The sequence below is a fragment of the Scyliorhinus torazame genome, chromosome 18 (assembly GCF_047496885.1).
Source record: "Scyliorhinus torazame isolate Kashiwa2021f chromosome 18, sScyTor2.1, whole genome shotgun sequence".
Taxonomy (NCBI): Eukaryota; Metazoa; Chordata; class Chondrichthyes; order Carcharhiniformes; family Scyliorhinidae; genus Scyliorhinus; species Scyliorhinus torazame.
In genome coordinates, this window is record NC_092724.1 from 98,963,679 (window position 1) to 98,988,505 (window position 24,827).

At 46.5% G+C, this 24,827-nt stretch overlaps 1 protein-coding gene across 1 annotated transcript in view; it reads right to left on the minus strand.

Annotated features, from left to right (window-relative positions):
* Window positions 1-900: 900 nt before the first annotated feature.
* The window catches only part of gsg1l2b (gsg1-like 2b), a 298,403-nt gene continuing 274,476 nt past the window's right edge, over window positions 901-24,827 (minus strand). Inside the window, exons 4-5 of the mRNA XM_072483080.1 lie at window positions 12,805-12,916; window positions 901-7,670 (exon numbers count right to left, since the gene is read on the minus strand). Coding sequence (XP_072339181.1) covers window positions 7,367-7,670; window positions 12,805-12,916 — 416 coding nt within the window. The 3' untranslated portion in view covers window positions 901-7,366. The remainder of the gene's footprint in view (window positions 7,671-12,804; window positions 12,917-24,827) is intronic.

The window sequence follows — 24,827 nt, forward strand, 5'->3', positions numbered from 1 at the left end:
AGAACTAGTTGAGGATAGACAGGAGGAGAGTAAAGTGGAGGGGGTGGAGTAGAGGAGCATAAATGCAGGGATGGACTGGTTAGTCTGGATAGCCTGTCTTTCTCATGTGATTCAATTTGCATCCTCACTCCTAGGATGAATTCTGTTCCAGCAGCGTGGATCCCAATGGAGGAACCAGTTCTGGCTGGGGCTTTCACTTCCGCCAGGAGAGGCAGGCCGTGCACACTCATGTGGTGGTTAGCCAGTTAGGTATGCAGAAGCATGAGGCCCAGCCAATTGCATGATGGTGGCAGGCAGGAATCTGTTGTCATCTGATGGGGTGGAAGATCTGCCGCCATTTATAAATGGCACCTGGACACACGCAGGATCCCAGCAAACCAGCAACATAACTCTAGCTGTGTGTACAACTTTGGATGACTGGAACTGCTGCCACCCCATGTGCATCGCCCCCTCCCCCCCCCACCCTGCCCTTTGGATCCTTAGATCTGCTCGTATCCTCCTCCCCTCCTGTTGTTTCCAATTGTCTGCTGTCACCCCCATAAGCAGCAAGAGAGATGTCTCAGGCCAGACAACGTTTGGCCCCATGGTTTTTATGATGCCTCCCTGCAGGGTCCACACCAGGCCATGTGGAAGCAGTGGGAGTGCCTTCACTCCAGTGACCTCACCAGGAGATCCACCTGCCTGGTCAAAAGAAGCTTGGACAGAAATCTTAACGGAGATCAGCTGTTGTGGATTCACAAGTGAACCAGTGTCCAGTGCGGGAAAAGGGTCATTAACCTCTCTCACTCTGCCAAGGTAAGTGGCGTTATGGTGTTACAGCAAAGTGGCTCTTATGAGGACACCAAGCAATACATCTGTGTGAGTGGAAAGGTTGGCCAAGCGGGAGATAGCTTTCTTCACCTGAGCATCTGAATGAGTGTGAGTCAGATCATTTAATAATTTTTAAATAATAATCTTTATTGTCACAAGTAGGCTTACTTAACACTGCAATGAAGTTACTGTGAAAGTCCCGTAGTCGCCACATTCCTGCGCCATGTTCGGGTACACGGAGGGAGAATTCAGAATGTCCAATTCACCTAACAACACATCTTTCGGGACTTGTGGGAGGAAACCGGAGCACCATAGGAAACCCACAGGGAGAACGGGCAGACTCCGCACAGTGACCCAAGCTGGGAATCGAACCTTGGGACCCTGGTGCTGTGAAGCAACTGTGCTAACCATTGTGCTACCATGCTACCCTGAACATTTTTTTTGTGACGATCGGCAATGGTTTCATGGTCATCATTAGACTTTTAATTCCTGATTTTTTTTTATTGAGTTTAAATTCCATCACCTGCCGTGGTGGGATTCAAACCTGGGTCCCCAGATCATCACCCTGGTTCACAGGATTACTAGTCCAGCAACAATACCACTATGCCACCGTCTCCCCTCATGTAGATATAGTTGTACCAGTTGCAGGAGAGTGCGAGTGTGGACCACTTATTAGGGAGGAATCTGTCACAGGACTGCATGCACATCAAAGGACAGGTGGAGGAGTAGACAGCATATGGGCACTGACCGTTGTAGGGTCCAATGCCCTTGACCCACCAGCCATCACCTTTGAGCTACCTTGAGTAACACTCAAGTCTCCTACAATCACCCCTGAACAAATCTCAGCCACCCTGATTGACCTTCCTTCAGTAACCCCCCCCCCCCCCCCCCCTACCCGGTCATCTTGTCCTCCTTTCCATTGAGCTTGAACCTCCCCTTGGTCGCCCTTAACCTTCCCTCTGCTGTCCTGATCCCTTCCTCTCTCTCCAACGAACCCCTTTCTACTGACCATAGATCCCCCGGATGTCGAACACTGCGCATCCATGGACAGCCGATATCTTTCCTACACCAAGCTACTCAGCCTCCACTGTTCCAGTAACTTTCCCCAAACAAGAAAATCAGCTCCTCCTCCCTCCAAATCCACCTCAAAAATGATTTCATTTGCTCCATGCCGGTTTTAGCAGCCGTGAAAGTAAAGTCATGTGTTTCCCGTTCACTGGCGAATTAATCGCAAAGGTAGAAGTTAATATGATCAACTGGGGCGGGATTCTCCAATATCGGCGCGATGTCTGCCGACCGGCGCCAAAAACGGCGCGAATCAGTCCGGCATCGTGCCGCCCCAAAGGTGCGGACGTCTCCGCATCTTGAGGGGCCGAGCCCTCACCTTGAGGGGCTAGGCCCGAGCCGGACTGATTTCTGCCCGCCAGCTGGCGGGAAAGGCCTTTGGTGCCCCACCAGCTGGCGCGAAACTGACTTTGCCGGGCGGCGCATGCGCGGGAGCGTCAGCGGCCGCTCACGGCATCCCCGCGCATGCACAGTGGAGGGGGTCTCTTCCGCCTCCACCATGGTGGAGACCATGGCGAAGGCGGAAGGAAAAGAGTGCCCCCACGGCACAGTCCCGCCCGTGGATCGGTGGGCCCCGATTGCGGGCCAGGCCACCGTGGGGGCACCCCCCGGGTCCAGATCGCCCCGCGCCCCCCGCAGGACCCCGGAGCCCGCCCGCGCCGCCATGTCCCGCCGTCCCAAAGGTGGTTCTATCCACGCCGACTGCCGTGGGTTGGCAGCGGCGGGACTTCGGCCCATCGCGGACCGGAGAATCGCCGGGGGATTCCCGCCGACCGGCATGGCGCGATTCCCGCCCCCGCCGAATCTCCGGTGGCGGAAAATTCGCGACACAGCGGGGGCGGGATTCACGCCGGCCCCGGGCGATTCTCCGACCCAGTGGGGGGGTCGGAGAATCGCACCCCTGATTTTTACATGAGTTTTGAGGATATTCTAAGGGGAGGCATGGTGACACAGTGGTTATCACAGCCGTCTCACAGCGCCAGGAATCCGGGTTCAATTCCGGCCTTGGGTCACTGTTTGTGTGAAGTTTGTTCGTTCTCCCTATGTCTGTGTGGAGGTTTCCTCCGGGTGCTCCGGTTTCCTCCCACAGTCCAAAGATGTGCATATTAGGTGAATAGGCCGTGCTAAATTGCCCCTTAGTGTCTAGGGATGTGCAAGTTACATTATTGGGATGGAGGGGGAGTGGGCATGAGTACAGTGCTCATTCGAAGGGTCGGTGCAGAGACAATGGGCTCAATTGTCTCCTTCTGCACTGTAGGGATTCTATTAATGAATTAGAAATCTGCAGCTTGCCATTGGGTATCCCAATTTTCCTCCCATCTACCACTGATTTAATTTAGCAACTTTGTCCCAATGTTGGAAAGCTGAAATTTGCCTCATGCCCAATTAAAGTCCGCCACCTGCCTCTTTTCCGACTCTTGGACCACCATTAAACTCTGCTCCATTCTCTTCATTTAAACTTCCACCAAGCTGCCTTAATCAATTGTCTTAATTATCTTCACAACGTAAAGATTCCTCTCAACCATGACAAATGAGACCAGATATATTCTGTACCGTGGGACATGGTAAAGTTGGATTTCAGTAGGTTGATGGTTCTTCGATATCCAAATCTACCTTAAACTCTTAAAATTCTTATCCTTGACATAATAGATCTCCGCAAGGCGGTTGAAACGTCCCAACTGTGTCTTGTCCGTTTCTCACCATTTAATTGCCTTTTATGATGTATATCAGTCATGTTAAAAGAAAAATAGTGAAGCATATCTGAAAAAAATACAGGTACATGATTGCAGCCAGCTTGTGATTGAAGTGTTGATGATAATCTGCTCTGCCAGCATCATAAAGCTGAATTCCTGATGCAATGCTTCCAATGAAGAGTTGAGTTGACAGGGAGCTCTATTGCTGGAATATAAGTTTGGCGCAGATTACATGAAATATAAGTTCCGTGCATGGATTCTCAATAATATTTGAATTTAACTATGGCAAGATTTTGGTTCACAATTGAGCTGTACATTCTCGGTTTCTGAAATCACTATTCTTCTCTCATTGCAAATTGTTTTTAGCCAACTTGAGTTTGTCTTGTGCAAGAAGACCATGTAAATGAACCTGATCACCTCCACTTTCTACAGCCTTACAACTCATTGGAAAGGAGATGGGGCACAGTGGGAATGTCCCAGTAATCTAGAAGCCTGTGCTCATGCTTTGGGGTTCAAATCCCACCATGGCAGTTGATGGAATTTAAATTCAATTAATAAATCTGGAATTAAAAGCTAGTCTCAGGAATGGTGGTGGCCGTTATTGTTATTTAAACACCCATCTGCTTCACTAATGTCCTTTAGGGAAGGATATCTACCAGCCTCAGTCCAGACCAATAGCAACGGGGTTCACTCTTAACTGCGTTCTGAGATGGACAAGCAAGCCATTCAGTTGAGGGGAAATTAGGAATGACTAATAAATGCTGGCCTTTCCCATGATGCTGACATCCCATGAAGGAATAATGAAAAAAGAACCTTGTAAATCAGTGTTATCAACTGTACAGGAAATTCAGTGTTTCATTATTAACCTTAGATTGTCGCTTTGCCGAATGCATATCACCTCCCAAACAAGCTCAATGAAAAAAAATAGGATTGCCTTGAAACAATTGGGATTCTATTTCCCACTTGCCACAGATACCACCATATATACATGCGCTGTATTGGAGAATAAAAGGGGTCACAAAATAAGAGTGTGGAACCTTGATTCACTGAATGGTGTGACTGGTGTTTAGTTTCATTTTCAGAATTCAGACTTTGACACAATGAGCCTCAATACCAGATATATTAAAAGAAACTTTGCCAACCATATTTCCCATTTCCAGAATTAAAAGGAAACATTACACATGATGCAAATATGAAATAAAATTAGAAATTGCTACAAATACACAACAGGTCAACGTCAGTGGAGATATAAGGCTGGTTCTGACTCGTGAGCTGTGTGGATTAAAGGGTAGATTTATCACTTTGTAGATCCAATGATTTCAGACTCCTATGCTTGCACCATGAATATACATTTGCTCGTTCAATATGCGAATTGGCTTGTTGTCATTTTTTAGCATTTTCTATTTGAAACTAGTATCTTAGGGAAAACACTGCCAAGTTCTGATTGGGAGGTAATACAAAATACTCAGTCAGAATGCCTAGCAGAAAGAGAAAGAACATTTCTATCAAGAACAGGCAACACTTGAGACCTTTGATCACAAAATTGAATTTTGGTTAAGTCTATTACGAGTGGTCTGTCCATTTGTGACGACAGCATAATCTCTAGCTCAATCCTCAATAATCATTGACTTCTTTTCTCTCCCTCGTGGATAGAAATCCTTTGAGCTCAACTATCGGCACTTCAGTGTATAATTGACCATTTGTCAAAGATTTGGGTTTATTGATGCTGTTGCTGGGGAGCACACCACAATGGATTAACAATTTTTAAAAAATCATCTAGTTTAATTCATAGTGAATCTTCAAATTGTTGGAATATTATTTCCAGTTTTTTCCCTCCCCACATCCCTCAGGCTGCATTCAACTTGTCCATACTATGTGCTTCGGAACAGCAGCTTTCCATTCAGTAAATAGTGTATTGATATAGGGGCGCTGGAGTGGTTCAATGGATATCTTCCCTAGTCTCTTCCTTCCCCAGAATGGCCTGGGTTAAAGCCCTACTCCACGCCAGTGTGTGTTGATGCAGGTCCCCAGTCTGTGTAAATGAAGAGAGTGAATGGCAGGGGGGGCATTTGACAATAAAACCGCCTACCAAATTTAAAACAAAATGATGATTTATATGATGGGTGATCAAACAGAAATGTGGCAACCCTACATGACGTGGGAAAAGCTGTTGCTATAACTGACCCTTTGAATTTGAACTTCATGACAACCTGTAGACTGGCCCTATGAATTTTAACTTCATGACAACCTGTAGTCATGAACTCAATGTGAATCTAGAGCAGAGAATTCTCTGAAGGAAGAATGGAAGAAAAAATAATGTGAACTATGCAGCATAGAAATGAATTACAGAATGATGGATGTGTGCAGTAGTTTTGATCTTAATAATATATTTTGTTACTTGTTTATATTTTTGGAGCAAGCGTTTATCCATATTGATCTGGGAGATCTTTCAACCTTATATTTTGGTCCTTATGAAGGGGAACATTGTTACTGCTGGAGAATGGAACACTATTTCCATTTTAGATAGCCAGCCATAAGCAGGCTGTGTGCAAGTGAGGAAAGTTTGCTGCTCTGCTTCAGAACCAAGTTTCAATCACTACCTCAGAAAAGCTATGTCTTCAACAGCTGGGTCCCATTCTGTGGTCTCTCTGAGTCAGATTGAAATATAGGGTTGGATTTTCCAAACATTGACTATGGATGGTTAGGAGTTCAAGTCCCTAATGCCAGATCTTTGTGCTTTAGTTATGACCAAACTCATTTTACACATGGCCTTTTACAGAAAGAAAACAAAGGAGATATTGCTCACACATCCTCAGCTGGATTAGAATCCAGCTTCCAGTGATGGAAGACCAGTGACTAACACTTGTCACCATTCATGTGTGTGTGAGTGAGTGAGTGTGTGCGTACGTGTGATTATGTGTGTATGACTGTGCATGTGCCTGTGTCTGTGTGCATGCATGTGAGTGTGTGCACGTGTGTGTGAGTGAGTGTGTGCATGTGTGTGAGTCAGTGTGTGTGTATGTGTGTCCATCAATGTGAGAGAGTGTGTGTCTTTATGGTTGTGTGTGTAAGGGCAGCATGGTGGCGCAGTGGTTAGCAATGCTGCCTACGACGCTGAGGACCCAGGTTTGATCCCGGCCCTGGGTCACTGTCCATGTGGAGTTTGCACATTCTCCCCGTGTCTGTGTGGGTCTCATCCCCACAATCCAAAGATTTGCAGGGTTGGTGGATTGGCCATGCTAAATTGCTCTTTAATTGGAAAAAAATAATTGGGTACTCTAAATTAAAAAAAAAAATGTCTGTGTGTGTGAGTGAGTGGGCGAGTGTGCATGTGTGTATGTCTGTGTATATGTCTGCGTGTGCTTGTGTGTGTCTGTGTGTTAGCACTGCCTCCATTGAGGCGAATGCATACAGCAGTGTTCCCCCAAGTGCAATCCAATAATCAGGACAAATTCGGCACCAACACTTAATATTTTTGGTGGGTTGCAAAATACAGCATTAAGACAGAAAACATGGGGATCTCTCCTACACCATGCCGAAACAAAGATAGTAAGTTCTGTAAACTTGTGATTAGCTGTAGCTATCTCCCTCCATTGCCAGTGATCTTTGTCAATCAAAGTGCAATAGTACAGTTGGTCGGAGAGGCAGAGTGTAACAGAAATGCTCGTTGTATTCTGTCCTGGTGATGCCTGATGTGTGACATTATAAACTTGAGAAGAAAAGGAACCAGTAAGATAAACCCTTACTGAACACATAGGTGATATCTAGAACCAATCTGGCACAATGTCCCAGGAACTTCAGCAGTATTCTTCACCCTGTGCATCCAGAATGTCATTGAGATCCGCAAAGACGGAGCCACTGGACATCTTGCGGCCATTACTGGAGAGGTCGAGGAACTCCTCGGTGGAGCTGGGCACTGAGCTAATATACCTGTCCCAGACTCGCTCCGCTGAAACTTCATGCTCAATTAGTTTGGGTTTGGATTTTAAGCTTCTTTCCAAATTCTTCCTTTTGTGCTTGAACTCGAGGATGGTCTTTGTGTACGTGTTTATTGTGGTCACTGATGCAGCCATACAGCACGTAAATGATCCCCAAGCGAGACTGAGGGAAAATATATATCTTGAAAGTTAATTAATAGAACTAACAGTTTAACATGCAAGTTAAAACTTAAAGGAACAATTAGAGCTCACACATTTTTAGAAGGAGTGGAAGACAATCAGATTCAACTCTCCCAATTCCTTCACTATCCAGAAACAGCAGTGAGTTTAATTTTCACTGAACAGCATTATTAATATGTCCATTATTTTATGTGTAGCACGTGCTCTTAATACAGAATTGAGCATTTAAAAAAATAATAATAATAACTGTTTTGGATTTCCAGTTTGCTATCCATTGTGAATGTGTTAAAGGATGCCTCAAAAATGAAACACAAAATGAATTAGATCTATGTAGCCTGCCTGTATCAATTGCCTTTGTTTGAGAATGAGGAGCTTCCTCTGCAACCTTCTCACATTGTCTTAAGGATTACTTTCCTTCATGCGTGGTATTGCCAATTGAATACTACCTTGGCCCTGAGGTTGCGAGGTTGCTTCATTTTAATGATTGGAATATGCTGTATGAGACTTCAGTTCAGGCTCCTCAGTGTTTGTCAAGCTTGGAAAGGGTGGTGTTAGCAGGATAAGGTCTGGGAGAGGGTTTGTGTTAGCAAGTAGTGGGGATGGCAGCATCTGACCACCAGACCACTGGTAAAGGAAATATGAATGAGTGAGTTTGTTCTATTTCAATGTATTCTATCTGCAAGGTGCCAGTGTTCCATGCCAAGTTGGGGTGTGGTGGCCAGGCTCAATGTTATGGACAGCAGTCAGGCACTTAACAGTGGGGCATAATGGGATGCATAACAGGTGGGGAGCACAATGGGCGAGGCTGTAACAGGCAGAGCATCTTACAGGCAGTGGAGTCAAGGGTTATGGGAGACAGACCGAAAAGTAGAGTTAAGGCCACAATCAGGTCATCCCTGACATTATTGAATGGTGGAACGAGCTAGATGGGCTGAATGGCCTACTCCTTTTTCTTAGCCGGAATTCTCCGGCTGCTGGGAATATTTTTTCCCGCTGACAGCACAACCCCACTTGCGGATTTTCTGGCAATGTGGGGTGGCTTCAATGGGAAATCTCTTGACGAGAGGTGGGAGTAAAGAGTCCCGCCACCAGCGAAAGGTGCGCCGCAAAGAAACACAGCTGGGGGTCTGGGGCATGCTGTCCCTTATAACTGACGAGGCGATAGCTGGTGTGGGTGTATAACAGGCAGAGCATATAACAGGATGGCCATTTATAACAGTCAACGTGTAGACAGGTGAGGCACATGAGTTGGGGTGAATAAAGGTTGGGGTATAAGGGGCGGAATGTTTATTGGGAGGGCATGCAACAGGTATAGTGTACAATAGGCAGAGTGTGTAACAGATGGCTGATTTGATCTGATATCACCTATTTTACATCCCTGCTGAGGTATAAAGTTCCTCGGAATCCGTCTGGAAGAGAAGAGATGCCACAGTGTTCTGAACCTCGGCCAATTGCATGGTCTGGGTGGGTTTTCACCAAGAGCACACATGCTGGGAGGGCTGTATGGAGTGCGACATGGTTGGGAGTACGTAGGAATGGGAGTGCTGCTGCAGGTCTGCAGACTAGCAGTGACCATCTTGGCTACTGGATAATGGAACTTGTTGACTGTAGCTGGACACTGACAGACAAAGAGGTTTCCTGTCCCAAGTCCTCTAGGGATTGGGGATGGGGGTGGGTGGGTGAGGGTGGTGACGTCTTTCTTCTTCAGACTACCCCTTCGCAAGAGCTGCTGCAGGTTTCTTCAGCTACAACTGTGGCATGTGATGCAGGAAGCTAGTATTGTTCCCCCCTTACCTTATTGTAATATTCATGCTGGGCCTGTATCTAATGCTACTGCTTCTACCCTGACATTTGGGGAACCCTCGTAAATACTGGCACAGCAGTGGGTTGAAGAGCCCTTCCACTTTGTCCACCCTCATTCTCTTTCCATTGCACCCAGTTAATTTTACTCCCCAGGTAATAATAATAATAACCTTTATTGTCACAAGTAGGCTTACATTAACACTGCAATGAAGTTACTGTGAAAAGCCCCTAGTCACCACATTCCGGCGCCTATTCGGGTACACAGGAAGAATTCAGAATGTCCAAATTACCTAACAGCACGTCTTTCGGGACTTGTGGGAGGAACCCGGAGCCCCCAGAGGAAACACATGCAGACACGGGGAGAACGTGCAGATTCCGCACAGACAGTGACCCAAGCTGGGAATCGAACCTGGGACCCTGGAGCTGTGAAGCAACAGTGCTAACCACTGTGCTACCGTACCAGGAAGAAGAAAATCAATCCTCATCTATCTGAGGGTTGCGGTGATTATATTATAGAATTAGGTAGAGCTCTGAATTCAACATAATATTGTGAGTTATGGGATCCAAGTGACAGATGACTGTACAGCTAGCCAAGTAGGGAATGCATAAGATTAAAACAGAGCCAGTTTCGGTCAGACAGATGACTGATTTACAACAGTTTGCAAGGTCTCACCCAAGCAGTCTCTCGCTGTAATCAGGAGACAAAATGCAACCGCTCAGGCTAACTGAGGTTCAAAGTAAAACGAGGGCCATGAACTAACAAATGATCAGCTGGCAAGACATTATTACAAAAGGGATTACAGAAAATAGAGGAAGGGGGGAAATGGGGCTGAACGTAAGGACAGGAGGAGAGAAAGTGATAAAAGCAAATTACTGCGGATGTTGGAATCTGAAAAGAGTAGTCCAGGCTCTAAACGGTTCTCTCTTCATAGATGCTGTCAGACCTGCTGAGATTGTCCAGCATTTTCTGTTTTTGTTGAAGAGAAACTGAACTCTTTGAACCTTTGATAACATTCACCCTCAGACATTTGCTGCCTAGTGGCAAATTTAATACAAAGTTTCAGTGTTGTGAGGTGGCTGGGATTGGACTTTGATCTTCACAGAAGGACCCCCCCCTTCCCCACCCCCCTTTTCTCTTGGGGAACCATTCCCTTATCCCATCATCCCCTCCCCACTCCATGTATCCAAGACAGGATTCATTTTGTGCATTGCCACAATGAGGCGTGCCTTGACTTCAGCACAATGGCACATTGAATACTTCACTTCTCTGCGGCAATATTCAAACTGTATCAATTGATATCTGCTTTTTAGACTGTCGCAATCAAGAAGGCTGGAAGCATTTAAACATTGGCGATCTCCTCACATCAGTGCAAAATCGTTCAAAATGAAATCCTTGTTCCATTAATTGTCATCTGAGCATGGCTGAGGTTGGGGTAGAGAGATGAAGGTTTTAGGCCCGTGTCTACCAAGAGAAAGGGTTAAAGAAATCCTTTGTGCTGGGATATTGTTTAAAGGAGCTTTCCCTTTAAAGCATAGTTTTGATTCATATGTGTTTATGCTGACTCTGCTATATAACAATGGGCTGGATTCCCCATTCGTTCATGGAAATGGGATTCTCCAGTCCCGCTTAGCGCCAAATTCTCCGTCCTCGCTATCAGCGATAACGGGCAGACTCGCAACGCAGAATACCGGCCATTCCCCCACCATGTCTCAGATCCAAATTTGGTTGTTGATATTAAAAATATGCCTTTGAAAGTCGTTTTCTACATTATAATCTTACTGCTGGTCCAACTGCCCTGATTCTGTCATGTCATCCTCTCTGTTCACATACAGAGTTTAATGTTGCAAGAATAATTTTAATGTTATCAGTAGTTGCATTACCTCATTCGCATTGGACACCAAGCAGCTTTACATCAAGCACCATTACATCTATTCTATTCTAAATAGGATTAAAGCAGAGAGGTGCTTGATAGCCCACACAGACACGATGAGCCGAAGGGCCTCTTTCTGTACTGTAAATCTCTACGGCTCCATCTGCTAGAGACTACTTTTCTGTCTTGCTCTTTGAGTTGCCGTTTCCCAGAACTGTCAAAATGTCTCATCTTTATAGAGTTGGCATGAGTTAAATCTTGTTTGGGGATCTCTGACAGTCCACTATCCATTTTAAAGGGAGCAGCTGGTTCAAAAGAGAAACTCTCACTAGGATTACCGAAGCAAGCATTGAGGAATACAGCGGGAGCGATGTCATTCATTAGGGAGAAGCAGTTACCGCTCACTAAAGTGTTGGCCCTGAGACCGCAGCCAACTTGCCCTCACTGAATTGATGTATTAACACCAGCTCACTATGAGAATTGGGCAGTAAGGGAAGGACCCACGAGGCAGATGTGAATAAAGCTGGCTGGAATGAGGTCTCAACCATTTTCTGCTCAGGAGTTACTGCAACAAAAACCCAAGAACATTCTTGCAGCTTAATTTAATAATATGGGGAAAACATGATGGTTTTCTAAGCTGCCTTATCATCAAAATACGCATAGTCCCTGAGAAAGACTGAGAAACAGCTATTATTTTTTAATGGGTTTTCCTCTTGGGGAAAGAAAAAAATATGTAATTATTTGTAAATGGGATAATGTTGGAATTTAAATGCATAACATGCATCATGCAAGTGCTGCGCACAGCCCAGAGAGTGGTTAGAATGCAAAACTCACTACTCCAAAGAAGTCTTGATTCAATGGTGTAGATGTATTTAAAGGTTGGGCAGCACGGTAGCACAAGTGGCTAGCACTGTGGCTTCACAGCGCCAGGGTCCCAGGTTCGATTCCCCACTGGGTCACTGTCTGTGTGGAGTCTGCACGTTCTCCCCGTGTCTGCATGGGTTTCCTCCGGGTGCTCCGGTTTCCTCCCACAGTCCAAAGGCGTGCAGGTGAGGTAGACTGGCCATGATAAATTGCCCTTAGTGACCAAAACGGTTAGGAGGGGTTATTTGGTTACGGGGATCGGGTGGAAGTGAGGGCTTCAGTGCGATGGTGCAGACTTGATGGGCTGAATAGCCTCCTTCTGCACTGTATGTTCTATGTTCATGTTCTATGTTTGAAAGCTGGATAAACATGACCAAGAAAGGAAAAATGACAAGTTGGGTGAAATGGGATGGGAGGTTTGTGTGGGGCATAAAAACACCAATGTCAGCTATATGGGCTGAATGGCTTGTTTTTGTACTGTACTATGTGATGTAACAGCAGACATTCAGCAATTCACTAATTGAAAAGAGGATGGATGTGAATTGTTACCTTTTACACAGTTTGGACAATGCCACTTACCAGTATGACCACCCATAATCCCAGGTCTGTGGTCGCCAATCTTCCGGGCCAAGGTTGACTGTCATTTGGAATACGGTTGTATACATCATGTGGGCCACCATACCCAGGAGACCTGCAACACCAAGTCACAAGGACGCTGGATAATAAGCAAAGCTTAAAGCAAACAAATAGTAATTTACTCTTTTATTTATTCCAGGATTAATATCCCAATACCGCACTTTCTGTTTATTGCAGGTGCATCAATCTAATCCTTAGTAGAATCAAGTGTCTCACAGTCAGGACTGTCTAGTTTTGGATCATTTATAGCCTCACAGCATTAGATGACAGTGTGAATACAGTCTGTGCACACATTCTCCCACTGTTAACATCGACAGATGCCTGGATTCAGTCCATCTGCAATCTTGCTAAGTTAACTACCTGAACCCAAATTACGTATGATCTCCCAGTGTTAATACTGACAGATGCCAGGATTCAATTCACTCTGGCGTCCCTGCACTGGTTCTGGAGATGCTTGGATTAAACTACATGCGACTGACCAGTTTAATGCTGGCAGATGGCTGGATTCAGTCCATCAGGAATCACTCTCGGTTAATATTGAGATCTAGCTGAATCCAATTCATGTCTGAACTCCCAGTGCTAACACCGACAGGTTCTGGGATTCAACTCAATTGATGAGCCCATGAGTTGGTCCTGGATTGAGTTATGTGAGTTTGGCCTGTTTACGCTGGCAGATGACTAGATTAGGTTTCATGGGTTAATGTGGGAGAGTTGCCCGGATCCATGTGATTGCCCAACATTAATTCCGACAGATGCCAAGAACCAGCTCATGCATAAGCTTCAGGCGAGCTGCGAGACTTCCTGAATTTAGTTCCAATGCAAACTCCTCGGGCTGATACTGAGAGCTGCCCCCGGGGACAAGGAGGCAGGAGGCAGCTGACAGGTTAAGAAGTGATAAAGAGTACGACAGAAAAAGAGAGGCAGAAATGAAAGGCAGGGGAACAAGCATACGCCGCAAGAGAAAAAAATACATTCAAGCTGCTTGACTGTGCCCTGTGAACAGCAAAATCTGCTGTTGTGAGCTGGGTTAAATTGTAATTGAACTTCTTACACACAAGATTTACAGTTAGTAGATTTCATAGAATCTATGATAATCTATGTAATTGAACTTCTTACACACAAGATTTACAGTTAGTAGATTTGTATTCTGATATTTTACAGAAGATTATTGAAAGCTTCTATAAGTTTTTTGAGCATCCCAGGTTAATAACAAGGGTCATGTCTATTTATTCACTCTCAATGCAAATGAGGTTTCTTCATTACAATCTCCATTATCTATTGCTTTTGGGTGAGAAATCCTGGAATTCCTCCTGCTTTCTTCTGGAGAACCTTATCAACCAATAACCCCTGCCCCTCTACCGTCCTAGACTTGGATTGGCTCGTATTTACCGTTATTATCTTTGCGTTAAAATGCTTCCATCGTCTTGCTCCTCCCAATCTCAGTAATCTCTTCCAATTGGAGAAAATCTCTCCCCACCCCCATCTCCTACATTTTCTCTCATGTCTCTGCAAAGTTCCTTCAATTGTTTTGCCAAGTTCAGGACATTATGTGGTGTCAGTCATGGTTCATGGGGAGCATTCTTACTGCTGGAGTTGGAGGTTATGGGTTCTGAGCTCCAGTCAAGAGACTTGAGATTATATAATTAACCTAGACATGCATTGGTGAGGGAATGGTGCACTAGTGGAGGTGCCAGTTGGATAAGATGTTAAATCAAGGCTGTGGTGACCCTCTCAGGTGCATGTAAGATATCCTATGCACTCATTGAAAGAGAGAAAAGGTAGTGTCTCAGTCAATTGTATCCCTCAACTATGATCATTGGAGTAGATAACTGGTCATTTATCTTATTGCTGTTTAATGGATCATGGTACAGACAAATTGTTTGCCAACATTACAACAATACGTCAATAAATACTTACTTCCTTCCAAAGCACTTTGGATGTGCCAAAGTGTTGTTATTAACTGTTAGTATATGATGGAGAAATAATGCAGCAGCTTGTCTTTTACCTTCAGCAAGTTTATTGTGCACCCAGCTCAGCAGAAATCCTGGGCGGGATTCTCTGATCCTGAGGCTAAGTGTTGATGCCGTCGTAAACGCTGTCGCGTTTCTCGACGGCGTCAACATGGCCTGAGGAGCAGCAATTCTGACCCCCTACAGGGGGCCCACGCCGCTCCAGCTGCCGATCCGTGGCGTCAGATGGGCGCTGCGGGTCTGTGCATGCGCAATGGGACTGGCGCCAATGTGCGCATGCGCAGTGACTCCCTTCTCCGCGCTGGCCCCGACACAACATGGCGTAGGGCTACAGGGGCCGGCGCGGAACAAAAGAGGCCCCCAGCATGATAGGTAGGCCCCCCCAGGGTCGGAACCCCCCCCCCCCCGTCTCCTCCCCCCCTCCCTCCGCCCCCCCCCTCCCTCCGCCCCCCCCTCCCCCCCCCCCTCTCCCCCCCCCCCCCAACCAGGCCGCCCCCGGATGCATCCACGCCGAGGTCCCGCCAGGTAAGAGCAGGTGTGAATGTCGCCGGCGGGACTCGGCTTTCTTTGCGTGGCCGCTCGTCCCATCCCGGGCCGAGAATCGCCGGGGGGGCCCTGTAGAGAGACCCCCGGCCAGTGCCGCGCCGACCGCGATTCTCCGGATAATCTGTGGACTGGCGTCGGGGCGGTGTGGCGCGATTCACGCCGGTCCCAGCGATTCTCTGGCCTGGCCCCGGGGTGAGAGAATCCCGCCCCCTATTTCCATCTGAAGGTTCCACAGCAACTGTTCCAGCTGCATCATTTATACTCGTTTGGAGGTTGAGCCAATCACCATCGCCTGTGTCTAACAAGACAAATCGCCAACAATGCAATTTGCTAAAGCATTCACTTGCTGATACATTGACATTGAATGCCTGCACGGTGGCACAGTGGTTAGCACTGCTGCTTCACAGAGCCAGGAATCTGGGTTCAATTCCACTCTTGCTTGTGTGGAGTTTGCACATTCTCCCTGTGCCTGCGTGGGTTTCTACCGGTTGCTCCAGTTTCCTCCCACAGTCCAAAGATTTGCAGGTTAGCTGCATTTGCCATGCTAAATTTCCCTTTAGTGTGCAAAGATGTGGATTGGCATGTTCAATGTGCAGAGTTAGTGGGCTTAGCTGGAGTTGGTGCAGACTTGATGGGCCGGATGGCCTCCTTCTGCACTGTAGAGATTCTATGATTGACACAAAGGGTGTAAAATATGCTGTCAGATACACATTGTTGTTGTTTTTGAGGGTGGGCTATCTGAGGAGTCAGAATTATAGTGCAAGTTCTTTGTGGCCCGTATGACCATTCGGTTAACTTGAAGGTTTTTTAACTACCATTATGTAAGAAGGAACAGCTTTGCTTCTACAAGTATCACTTGTTTCCCGTTTCACTTCAGACACAAATAGCAAGTGAAAACGCTTTAAAATATCACAGATAGGTGACACAGAAGGAGTGAAACGCTCAGAAAAACGGCGCAGGGAAGAGTGCGAAGGATAAGAATGGATATGGAAAAAGTGTGAGAAGAAGAATACAATGAAGTTGTTTGCCCAACACAAAGACATGCAGATTGCCGCTTTTGGCCATTTTTATTGTATTTTTAGCATTCATGAGCACCTAAAAACACAATGATGAAGATCTCATACCACAGGATTTGTGGAATATGTTGCCACTTCGGTTCATATTCAGCCTTCCTATCATCGATTTTGTGTATGCACTGGGTTATTATTGAGCATTATTTATATTTCATTGGCCCAGATTTTGTGGTGAATGGCAAATGACCAGTGTTTGCCATACATTATATGTATACTGGCCAAAAGAGTTTTGATGGCCTTTTTCACAATGATTGGTGTTAGTAGAGAGCTTAGTGTTAAACAGTGTGTGACATGCTCAAAAAGTAAATTTGGGACATAGAATCACTACAGTGCATGAGGCCATTTGGTCCATTAGGTCTGCACCAATGCTCTGAAAGAACACCCTATGCCCCATCCTATCCCCATAGCCCAGTAAGCCTAGCTAACCTTTTGGACACTGAGGGGCTCTCAGAGGGAAGAACAGCTAATGGTCATTTCTTGCTCTCGCTGGACAAGATCCAGGTGCGCATATTTAAATGAGCCATATGCACTCACTGGATTCACCCAGAGCCTGGATTCACTGACCTCCCCAGCAAGGCCTCAACTGTTTGGTATTGGTTTGCAAAGTCGTGAACCAATCATGAGGGAATATCGGAGGGGGTCTCACTGGAATGTGGAGGCCCTGGGTGGTCAAGCACTGGATAGGGTGGTCTGTTGGCACTCCCCCTGGCACCATGGCACTGCCACCAGGGCACCCTGCCAGCATGTGCATGTGGCACTGCCAGGGTGTTAGGCTAGCAGTGCCAAAGTGCCCAGATGCCAGGTTGCCCATGCCAGGGGTCAGACCTGGGGGGGTTCCCTTGTTCATAAGAGATGGGGTGAGGAGAGACTAAAGGACCCCAGAAGAGGTAGGTTGGGTGAAGTGGGGGGGATCTTGAGGGGGTGTCTAAAGGTCGGGGCTGCCTTTAATAATAGAGTCTCGATCCACGGTAGTCTTCCTGCTGAGCTGGCCCGGGGAGTGACTTTAAGAGTGACCTCGATGGGGAGTTCCTCGTCGAGGCCAAAATACCCAGCAAATTGCCGTTGAACAATGGGTCTTTCTTGCCGGTACAGGTGCTGAGAAGCACCCTGCTATAAGCACCATTTAGCAGGCTTTAACTGAAGTCTATTGAACAGCACCCATTGTGTTATTCCTACTGGGCTAATACGACTCGTTATCTGTAATTCATTGTGTTATCATTAATAGGTGACACCTCAGAGTCCCACTCACTTGAACACAAAAATCTGGGTTGCCACTTTGGTGCAGTTCTGTGGGAGTGCTGCACTGCTTGAGGTGTGCCTTTCAGATGAAACATTAATCTAAAGTCTTCTCTGCATTTTTGGGTGGATGTATAAGGTCACTGTTTCAAAGAGAAGGAGGGCTCTACCTGGTGCCTGAGGCACTATTTATGCTTCAGCCAATATCACTAGAAATCAGGCCTGGAATTCTCCGACCATTGGAATTCACTGATGCCACCGGCAGCAAGCCCACACCCAATGGCGTCCCGGCGGAATGGAGTGACTTCGATGGGAAATCCCTCAACGGGCGGTGGGAATAAAGAGTCCCGTCACCAGCAAACTGCACACTGCTGAGAAACATGCGGTTAGGGGACTGGGGAATCCCTTCCCAGATTTATGTGGCCATCAGCACACTTCTGTTTGTTATCCCTCACTACATGCAAAATTGGCTGCCATTTTCACTACCTTACTACACTTGCCTACTCTTCAAAAGTACTGAATTGATAGCGAAATGCTTTTGGACATCCTGTGGTTGTGAAAGGTGCAATAACAAAACAGATAATTTCGTACTGAACACAGTCTTTTCCATTGAGTACAGTCTCCAAAGGTTCAATGCTGAGAACTATCTCTTGCAACATGTGTGATTAAACCTAGTCTTTGAGCAATCGTTCAGGGTTAATATTGAGTTTGGGAACAATCCAAGTCCAGTCTCCTGGGATTAATGCAGGCAGCTAACTGAACTCAGCTCATGTGTGACCTCCCAGGGTTATCAGTGAGAGTTGCCTGGATTTATGTCTGTGTGCAGTCACCTCGGGTTAATAATGAGGCTGCCTGAACTCAATCCATCCGTTATCTGGTGCTAAATTACCAGCCCCACTAATGCACCAAATTGTCCTTTTCCAAAGAAATCTGCCAACGATTTGCATCAGATGTTTGATACGGGGCCGGCCAACTGCCCAGATGGCCTTGGAAGGTGTTCAGAATAAGTTTCTCTGTACTTGTTGACGGCGCAGTGAAAATTGATAGCAAATAATTCAATTGTAGCTGGAGCTTTGATCAGATAGATACTCCTTGATGACACAATAACGTATTTGAAGTACACAGGTAGCAAACTCATCAGGCACTCTGTACTTTCTAAGTGAAAACGCCACTGAAGCAGCTCAATAGAAGTCAAACTGTCGAAATATGAAGTAAATTCTCCGTATTTAGCATTGAAAGTTCTGCTTCTTCTCACATTCAGTTCATGCACTGGAGTAGGATTACATGTTTCTCTGACAGGAATCAGCAGAAAACTGCCCTGGGCTGTTTGTGCCAAGGCTGATGCCAGTCTTTACGCCTGTGAGATGAACATTCGATGGGAGTTAGATGAGCTTTTCTTCCAGCTATGTTCAGCTCCACCCATAAGGAAATTTCATCTCAGTGAACCAGTTCATGGGAGTAACAAGTCCGAGGATACTGTCTCTAACTTCTTCCAGTTTTGATGAAAGGTCATCGACCTGAAACACTGCAGGGAATTTTAACATGGGTGAGTGTAGAATCCGCACAGAGCGGCCACAAGGAAACGATGGTAGGATGCAAATACTGGGTTTATTAACATTCGTAAACTAGACTACTCCACTCCCCGAAGGGTTCTCCAGCTCTGACCTTCACTTAGGTCAAAGTTTCGTACTGTACAGGCTCTCCTCGTTAAGGGGGAATCCCGTCCCATTATTGGGGAAGTTCGTACTGAGCAGAGGTCACGGGTCCATATTCGTCATGAGGTGGCCAACGATCCCCTGCTCGAACGTGTCATGCGCCACCTGACAGACGGGTAGCTCAAGGGCCAATGCCCTCAATTCTATAACATTAAAGATGACCTGACGGTGGTAGATGGAATTCGACTAAAGCTGGACAGGATCGTCATTCCGCACAGCATGCGGAACCTCGTCCTTGAGCAGCTCCATGAGGGCCACCTGGGAGTGGAGAAATGCCGCCGACGGGCCCGTGAGGCAGTGTGCTGGCCTGGAATCAACGAGGACATTGCCAACGCCCTCTTAACTGCCCAACATGCCAGCGTTTCCAGCCTTCTCAGCCAAGGGAGACCTTGCAATCCCATGAGTTGGTCACGTCCCCCTGGATCAAAGTGGGCATCGCCCTGTTCCATGCACTTGGCCGGGACAACGTCCTCATAGTGGACTATTTCTCAAACTACCCCAAGGTAGTTAGGCTACACGACCTCACCTCAACTGCGGTCATTCGGGCGTGCAAGGAAACCTTCACTCGCCATGGCATCCCGTCACGGTCATGTCCGACAATGGCCCGTGTTTTGCCAGTCAGGAGTGGTCCAATTTTGGCAAACGATACAACTTCACACATGTCACGTCCAGTCCCCATTACCCCCAATCCAATGGCAAAGCTGAAAAGGGGGTGCACATTGTCAAACGACTCCTGTGCAAGGCGGCCGATGCAGGATCCGATTTTTACCTCGCCCTGCTTGCTTACAGATCAGCTCCATTGTCCACCTGCCTGTTCTCCGGCTCAATTGTTGATGAATCGCACACTGCGGATGACGGTGCCGGCCATTCATGTCCCGGACTTGGACAACCTTCCGGTCCTTCGTCGAATGCAGTTGTCTCGGGCCCAACACAAATCGGCGTACGACGCCCGCGCCACGGATCTCCCTGCTCTGGCTCGTGATGACGAGGTCCGTGTCCAACTTCCCGATGGTGGTTAGTCCGCCACCACTGTGGTGCTCAGACAAGTGGCCCCCAGGTCATTTTTGGTTCATCTACAAGACGGCTCTCTTTGTCGCTGAAATAGGCGGGCACTCAGACTCCTTCCTCGCTCGCCACCAGATCACCATGTCTTGCCTCGCCATCACGACGAACCCGTCACGGACTTTGCAGATCTTCCTTTCGCTCTGCCACCCTCTGAGTCTGACACAGTCCCGCCCATTCCAGAACAGGCGGCCCCTGACCCACCCTTGAGGCGGTCAACCAGAATTCGTCGCCCACCTCAGAGACTAAATTTATGAACTGCCTGAATTCATGGACTCTGAACTCATGAACTGATTGTTTCGTTGCCCTGTTTGATTAACTCACTGGTTTGTACATACTGTTGTTCTAGTTATATTTTGTGTTACATACTGTCCATCTGCACTAGACACCTTCCAATGTAAATATCTTAGAGTTTCTGTACATAGTCCTGTAAATATGCTCGCATGTGCCACACAGAGTTAAGAACATTCGCATACTACATTATTTATTTCCACGAACACACACTGTTTTTAGAAAAGGGGGGATGTCATAATATATACATCAGTATTTGATGGTGCAGAGACACACACTGACTGACACACTGCAAGACCAATCAACACACACAACACAACAGCCAATCACCAGTTAGGGCACGGTCACTATAAAGACAGAGGGCACCAGTTTTCCCACTCATTCAGGATGCAGCCCCTGAGAGACAGAGCCTGCAGTCAGTAGCACAAACATCCACCATGTGCTAGCAGTATAAGCTGGTCAGGTTTGGCATAGGTCTTCAGTCAATCTAACATAATGTCGACCCACAGTGCAAGTATGTTTAACAGCTCTTAGTTAAATAAAATAGAGTTGTACTATTACAAGTGTTGGTAGCCTGTCTATGTTACTGCTAAGGTAAACGTAGTCTCCACAGATCCAGAGCACCTGTGAAAGTGTACAGACTCAGCAATAGCATGATGGGAAAAATAGCCAACTTATGTAACCATGTATAAGAAAGCTGTGTCAGCTATTGCCAAGACCAGACCCTGACAAACTAGGCAAAGCTAAGAATCCACATAATCGTATCATACAAGGCTAGAAGAGGGAAAATAGTGCCTGACCTTAGTAAAACCTGATAACAAAGCCACGATCTAGGAATGTCCTCACAACACAACCTCCTCATGACCTAGGTCTATCTGCGTCAAGGCATCATGAGGGCAGAGGTAAAAGCAAAATAGGACCACGTCTTAAACCCTCTAAAGACAAAATACTGCAAATAAGCCGAGTCAGGGTCTTTCCATGACAACATGTTTGGTCAGAAGTTATGACTGTATTGATTCCTTACTACTGATCTCTCACTACTGATTACATTTTTGAACAAGGTCTGTTTTTGTAAAATGATACAGCTTTTGTATAAATATTGAACGTTTTCTCCATGTCTTTGCGAGCTTGAGAAGGAATGAGCAGTTTTGCTTTAACTGCTCTCTCTTCAAACTGTAGCCATACTGCCGGCAGACTTTGGTCAATAAAGACAAAGTTATTTTTATCGAAACAGAGTTGTAAAGTTGTTTTCTTCACAGTCTCGAAGTAGGAAAGATTTTAAAGACGACAACCCAACACATCAGTCCACACCCTGTGGACGTCATCTGAGCAGTGTCTGCGGGTGCATACCGGAAGGGGGATAAACATTTCCACATGGAGCACCAGATTGGAGCCGATGCGGCAGGCTCAGCGACGGAAACCTCGGCTGAGCCTCCATCTCCGAGTCGCAGTCTGAAGGGTCCATGTCTGCCATCTCGGTGTCCTGGGGTGCAATGGCCAACGAGGTCGGAGGCAGCGGCAACTGCGGAAGAGGTGGAATACGTGGGGCTGAGGAATCCGGAAATCGTCTGGCAGATCCGGGACACAACTACGGAGTTGTCCGTGTGTCTTTTTGACTCATGACCCTATGGCTGCACGTTATATGTGACCAGTCCGGCCTGGGATAGTATCAGACCAGGGCTACATGTGGCCCTGTCGCCGAAGTTCCGGATGTATACTGAGTCGCCTGGAGAAAATTTGGGCAAGGATGTACACCTGGCTGTGTCTGCCTCAGAATGTGACCTTGGCGTCATGAGGCAGCAGTACTATCCACTGCGCCACCATGCTGTCCTGATAGATAGATTCTTGATTAACAAGGGAGCGTAGAGCAGCACGGCGGCGCAGTGGTTAGCACAGCTGCCTCATGTGCCGAGGTCCCAGGCTCTGAGTCCTGTCCGTGGTGAGTTTGCACATTCTCCCCATGTTTGCATGGGTTGCGCCCCCAGAACCCAAAAGATGTGCAGGGTAGGTGGATTGGTCATGCTAAATTGCCCCTTAATTGGAAAAAATGAATTGGGTACTCTAAATTTAGTTGACATTTTTAAAAAAATGATTAACAAGGGAGCAAAAGATTTATCAGGGGTAGGCTGGAATGCAGTGTTGAGTTTACAATCCGATCAGCCAAGATCTTATTGAATGGCGGAACAGGCTCGAGGGACAGAGCGGCCTACTCCTGCTCCTATGTTCATATGTAAACAGCAGCCTGATTTCAGATCGGGGCCCTCTCAGGGCCAAAGGTCATGCCTACCTAAGATCACAGCATGCGTGGGAGCTCAGAGCTTCCCACATCCTGTCAGGCTCCACACCGCTTCCAGCATATTATTACAATCCCAGACCAGATCCAACAGTGGCTAGGATACTGGACCGAAACCCAAATATTTGAGTTCATTTTGTAAGGCTGTGCGGTAAGAACACTACGCTCCAGGAGTGATTGCACAAAGAAATAGGGATTTAGTATTTTAAAGCAAAACTTTCTTATTAACACAATATTAAACTATTTAACATCACACCCAAAAATAACTTACAATTACCCCTGAGCAATGCTACTCAATATAGTAAATACTATACCCTTAATTACAATCGCTATTCCTAACTAGCCAACAAGAAAGGAAAAACATATAGCTTTCAATCCCTCCGACATCCCAATGGCACTTCTTTTCCAGAACAGATTTGGTTCTTGTAGAAACCCCTGCAGACTCTGGCTGGATGTCTCCAACTGGTTTGTTTCAGCTTCCCCTTTGTCCTCAGACAAGTCTGCACTGCTTTAAATACTATTAGTCCTTTTATTTAACTGTTCTACTGTGAGAGAACTTTATTTGTGCTTGTAGCCACCTGGGTTGGCCACTTCCCGACTTAAAATGGAGATCCGCAAAGAATGCAGGGAAATTCAGTCAAGCCAGGAAAAACTAGCAGGTGCAAAGTTTCCTGTGTATTAGAGCTTGCAGAAACCCAGACAGCACTGAAACTAGCAACCAACCGCATATTCATGAGCGATCCCCGGGAACAATTGAAACATTTAAGGTAAATAAGGCCACAACAGACTCCTCGGCGCCAGCAGGAGCCAAGACAAAGGAAGGCCAACGGACACTCAGGAACCGCCCAGCGATCAGGGAACAGCTCCAGTATTGGGGAAATCGATCCAAGTGATCGGAACATAGTCCAATCACTTGGAACCAGATACGGGGTCCGCCCCGAATGACGGGAAGCCCCTGGGGACTATAAAATAGAGTCCCCAAGTTCAATTCGTCCTTCTTGGCAAGGTCACTCAGCAGCTCGAAACAACCCTTGACAGTGACCTGCCTAGCCGCTGCATCAACCAAGTAAGTCTCCAGTCAACGCACGCTATGAGATAGTTTCAAGTCTATACCAGCTTTGAATCCTGCAGACTCAGAATCGAACAAAAGGCCATTTGTTCCCCTGACCTGGTGGGCCAGTTCCGAAGCTAAGTATAGGCCTTTTAGTGATAGAGATAGACTAGTAAGTAGAGTTTATGCATGAGTAGTGATTGACTGTGTATAATAAATGTGTTTTGATTTGAAACTTACTAACTGGTGTATTGAGTTATTGATCAGCACTTGAACTTGAACCTCGTGGTGGTATCATAAGGATACCTGGCGACTCTAGAGCAAAGGTTATAGAAACAGAGCAAATTAAGTAAAGACACAACGAGCAACATTTAAAAGCCAACCAAAAGTTAGTAACATTTACTGGCGAACTCTGACGGGACCCGACTTAGAAGTGGCCTAACCACTCCGGGAGAACCCAACATTTGAATTTAGAATCCAATTGGGAACAGAAACATTCACAAGTGTTCAAGCAGTTCTGATCAATCCTCTTAATTCGGAAGCGTGTTAATGCATGCGAAACTAACAGGGCTACAAGGTAAAACTGATAGATTTTTGTTGAGAAAAACTGTCGGGAGTTTGTATTTTGGAAAATAGCGAACGCCATACCCGTGTTTACAGCAATGCCTTAGTACCCCTCGTTCCAAATTTTAAAAGAGAGCATTCAGATAGGAAAAATGGCAATGAAGG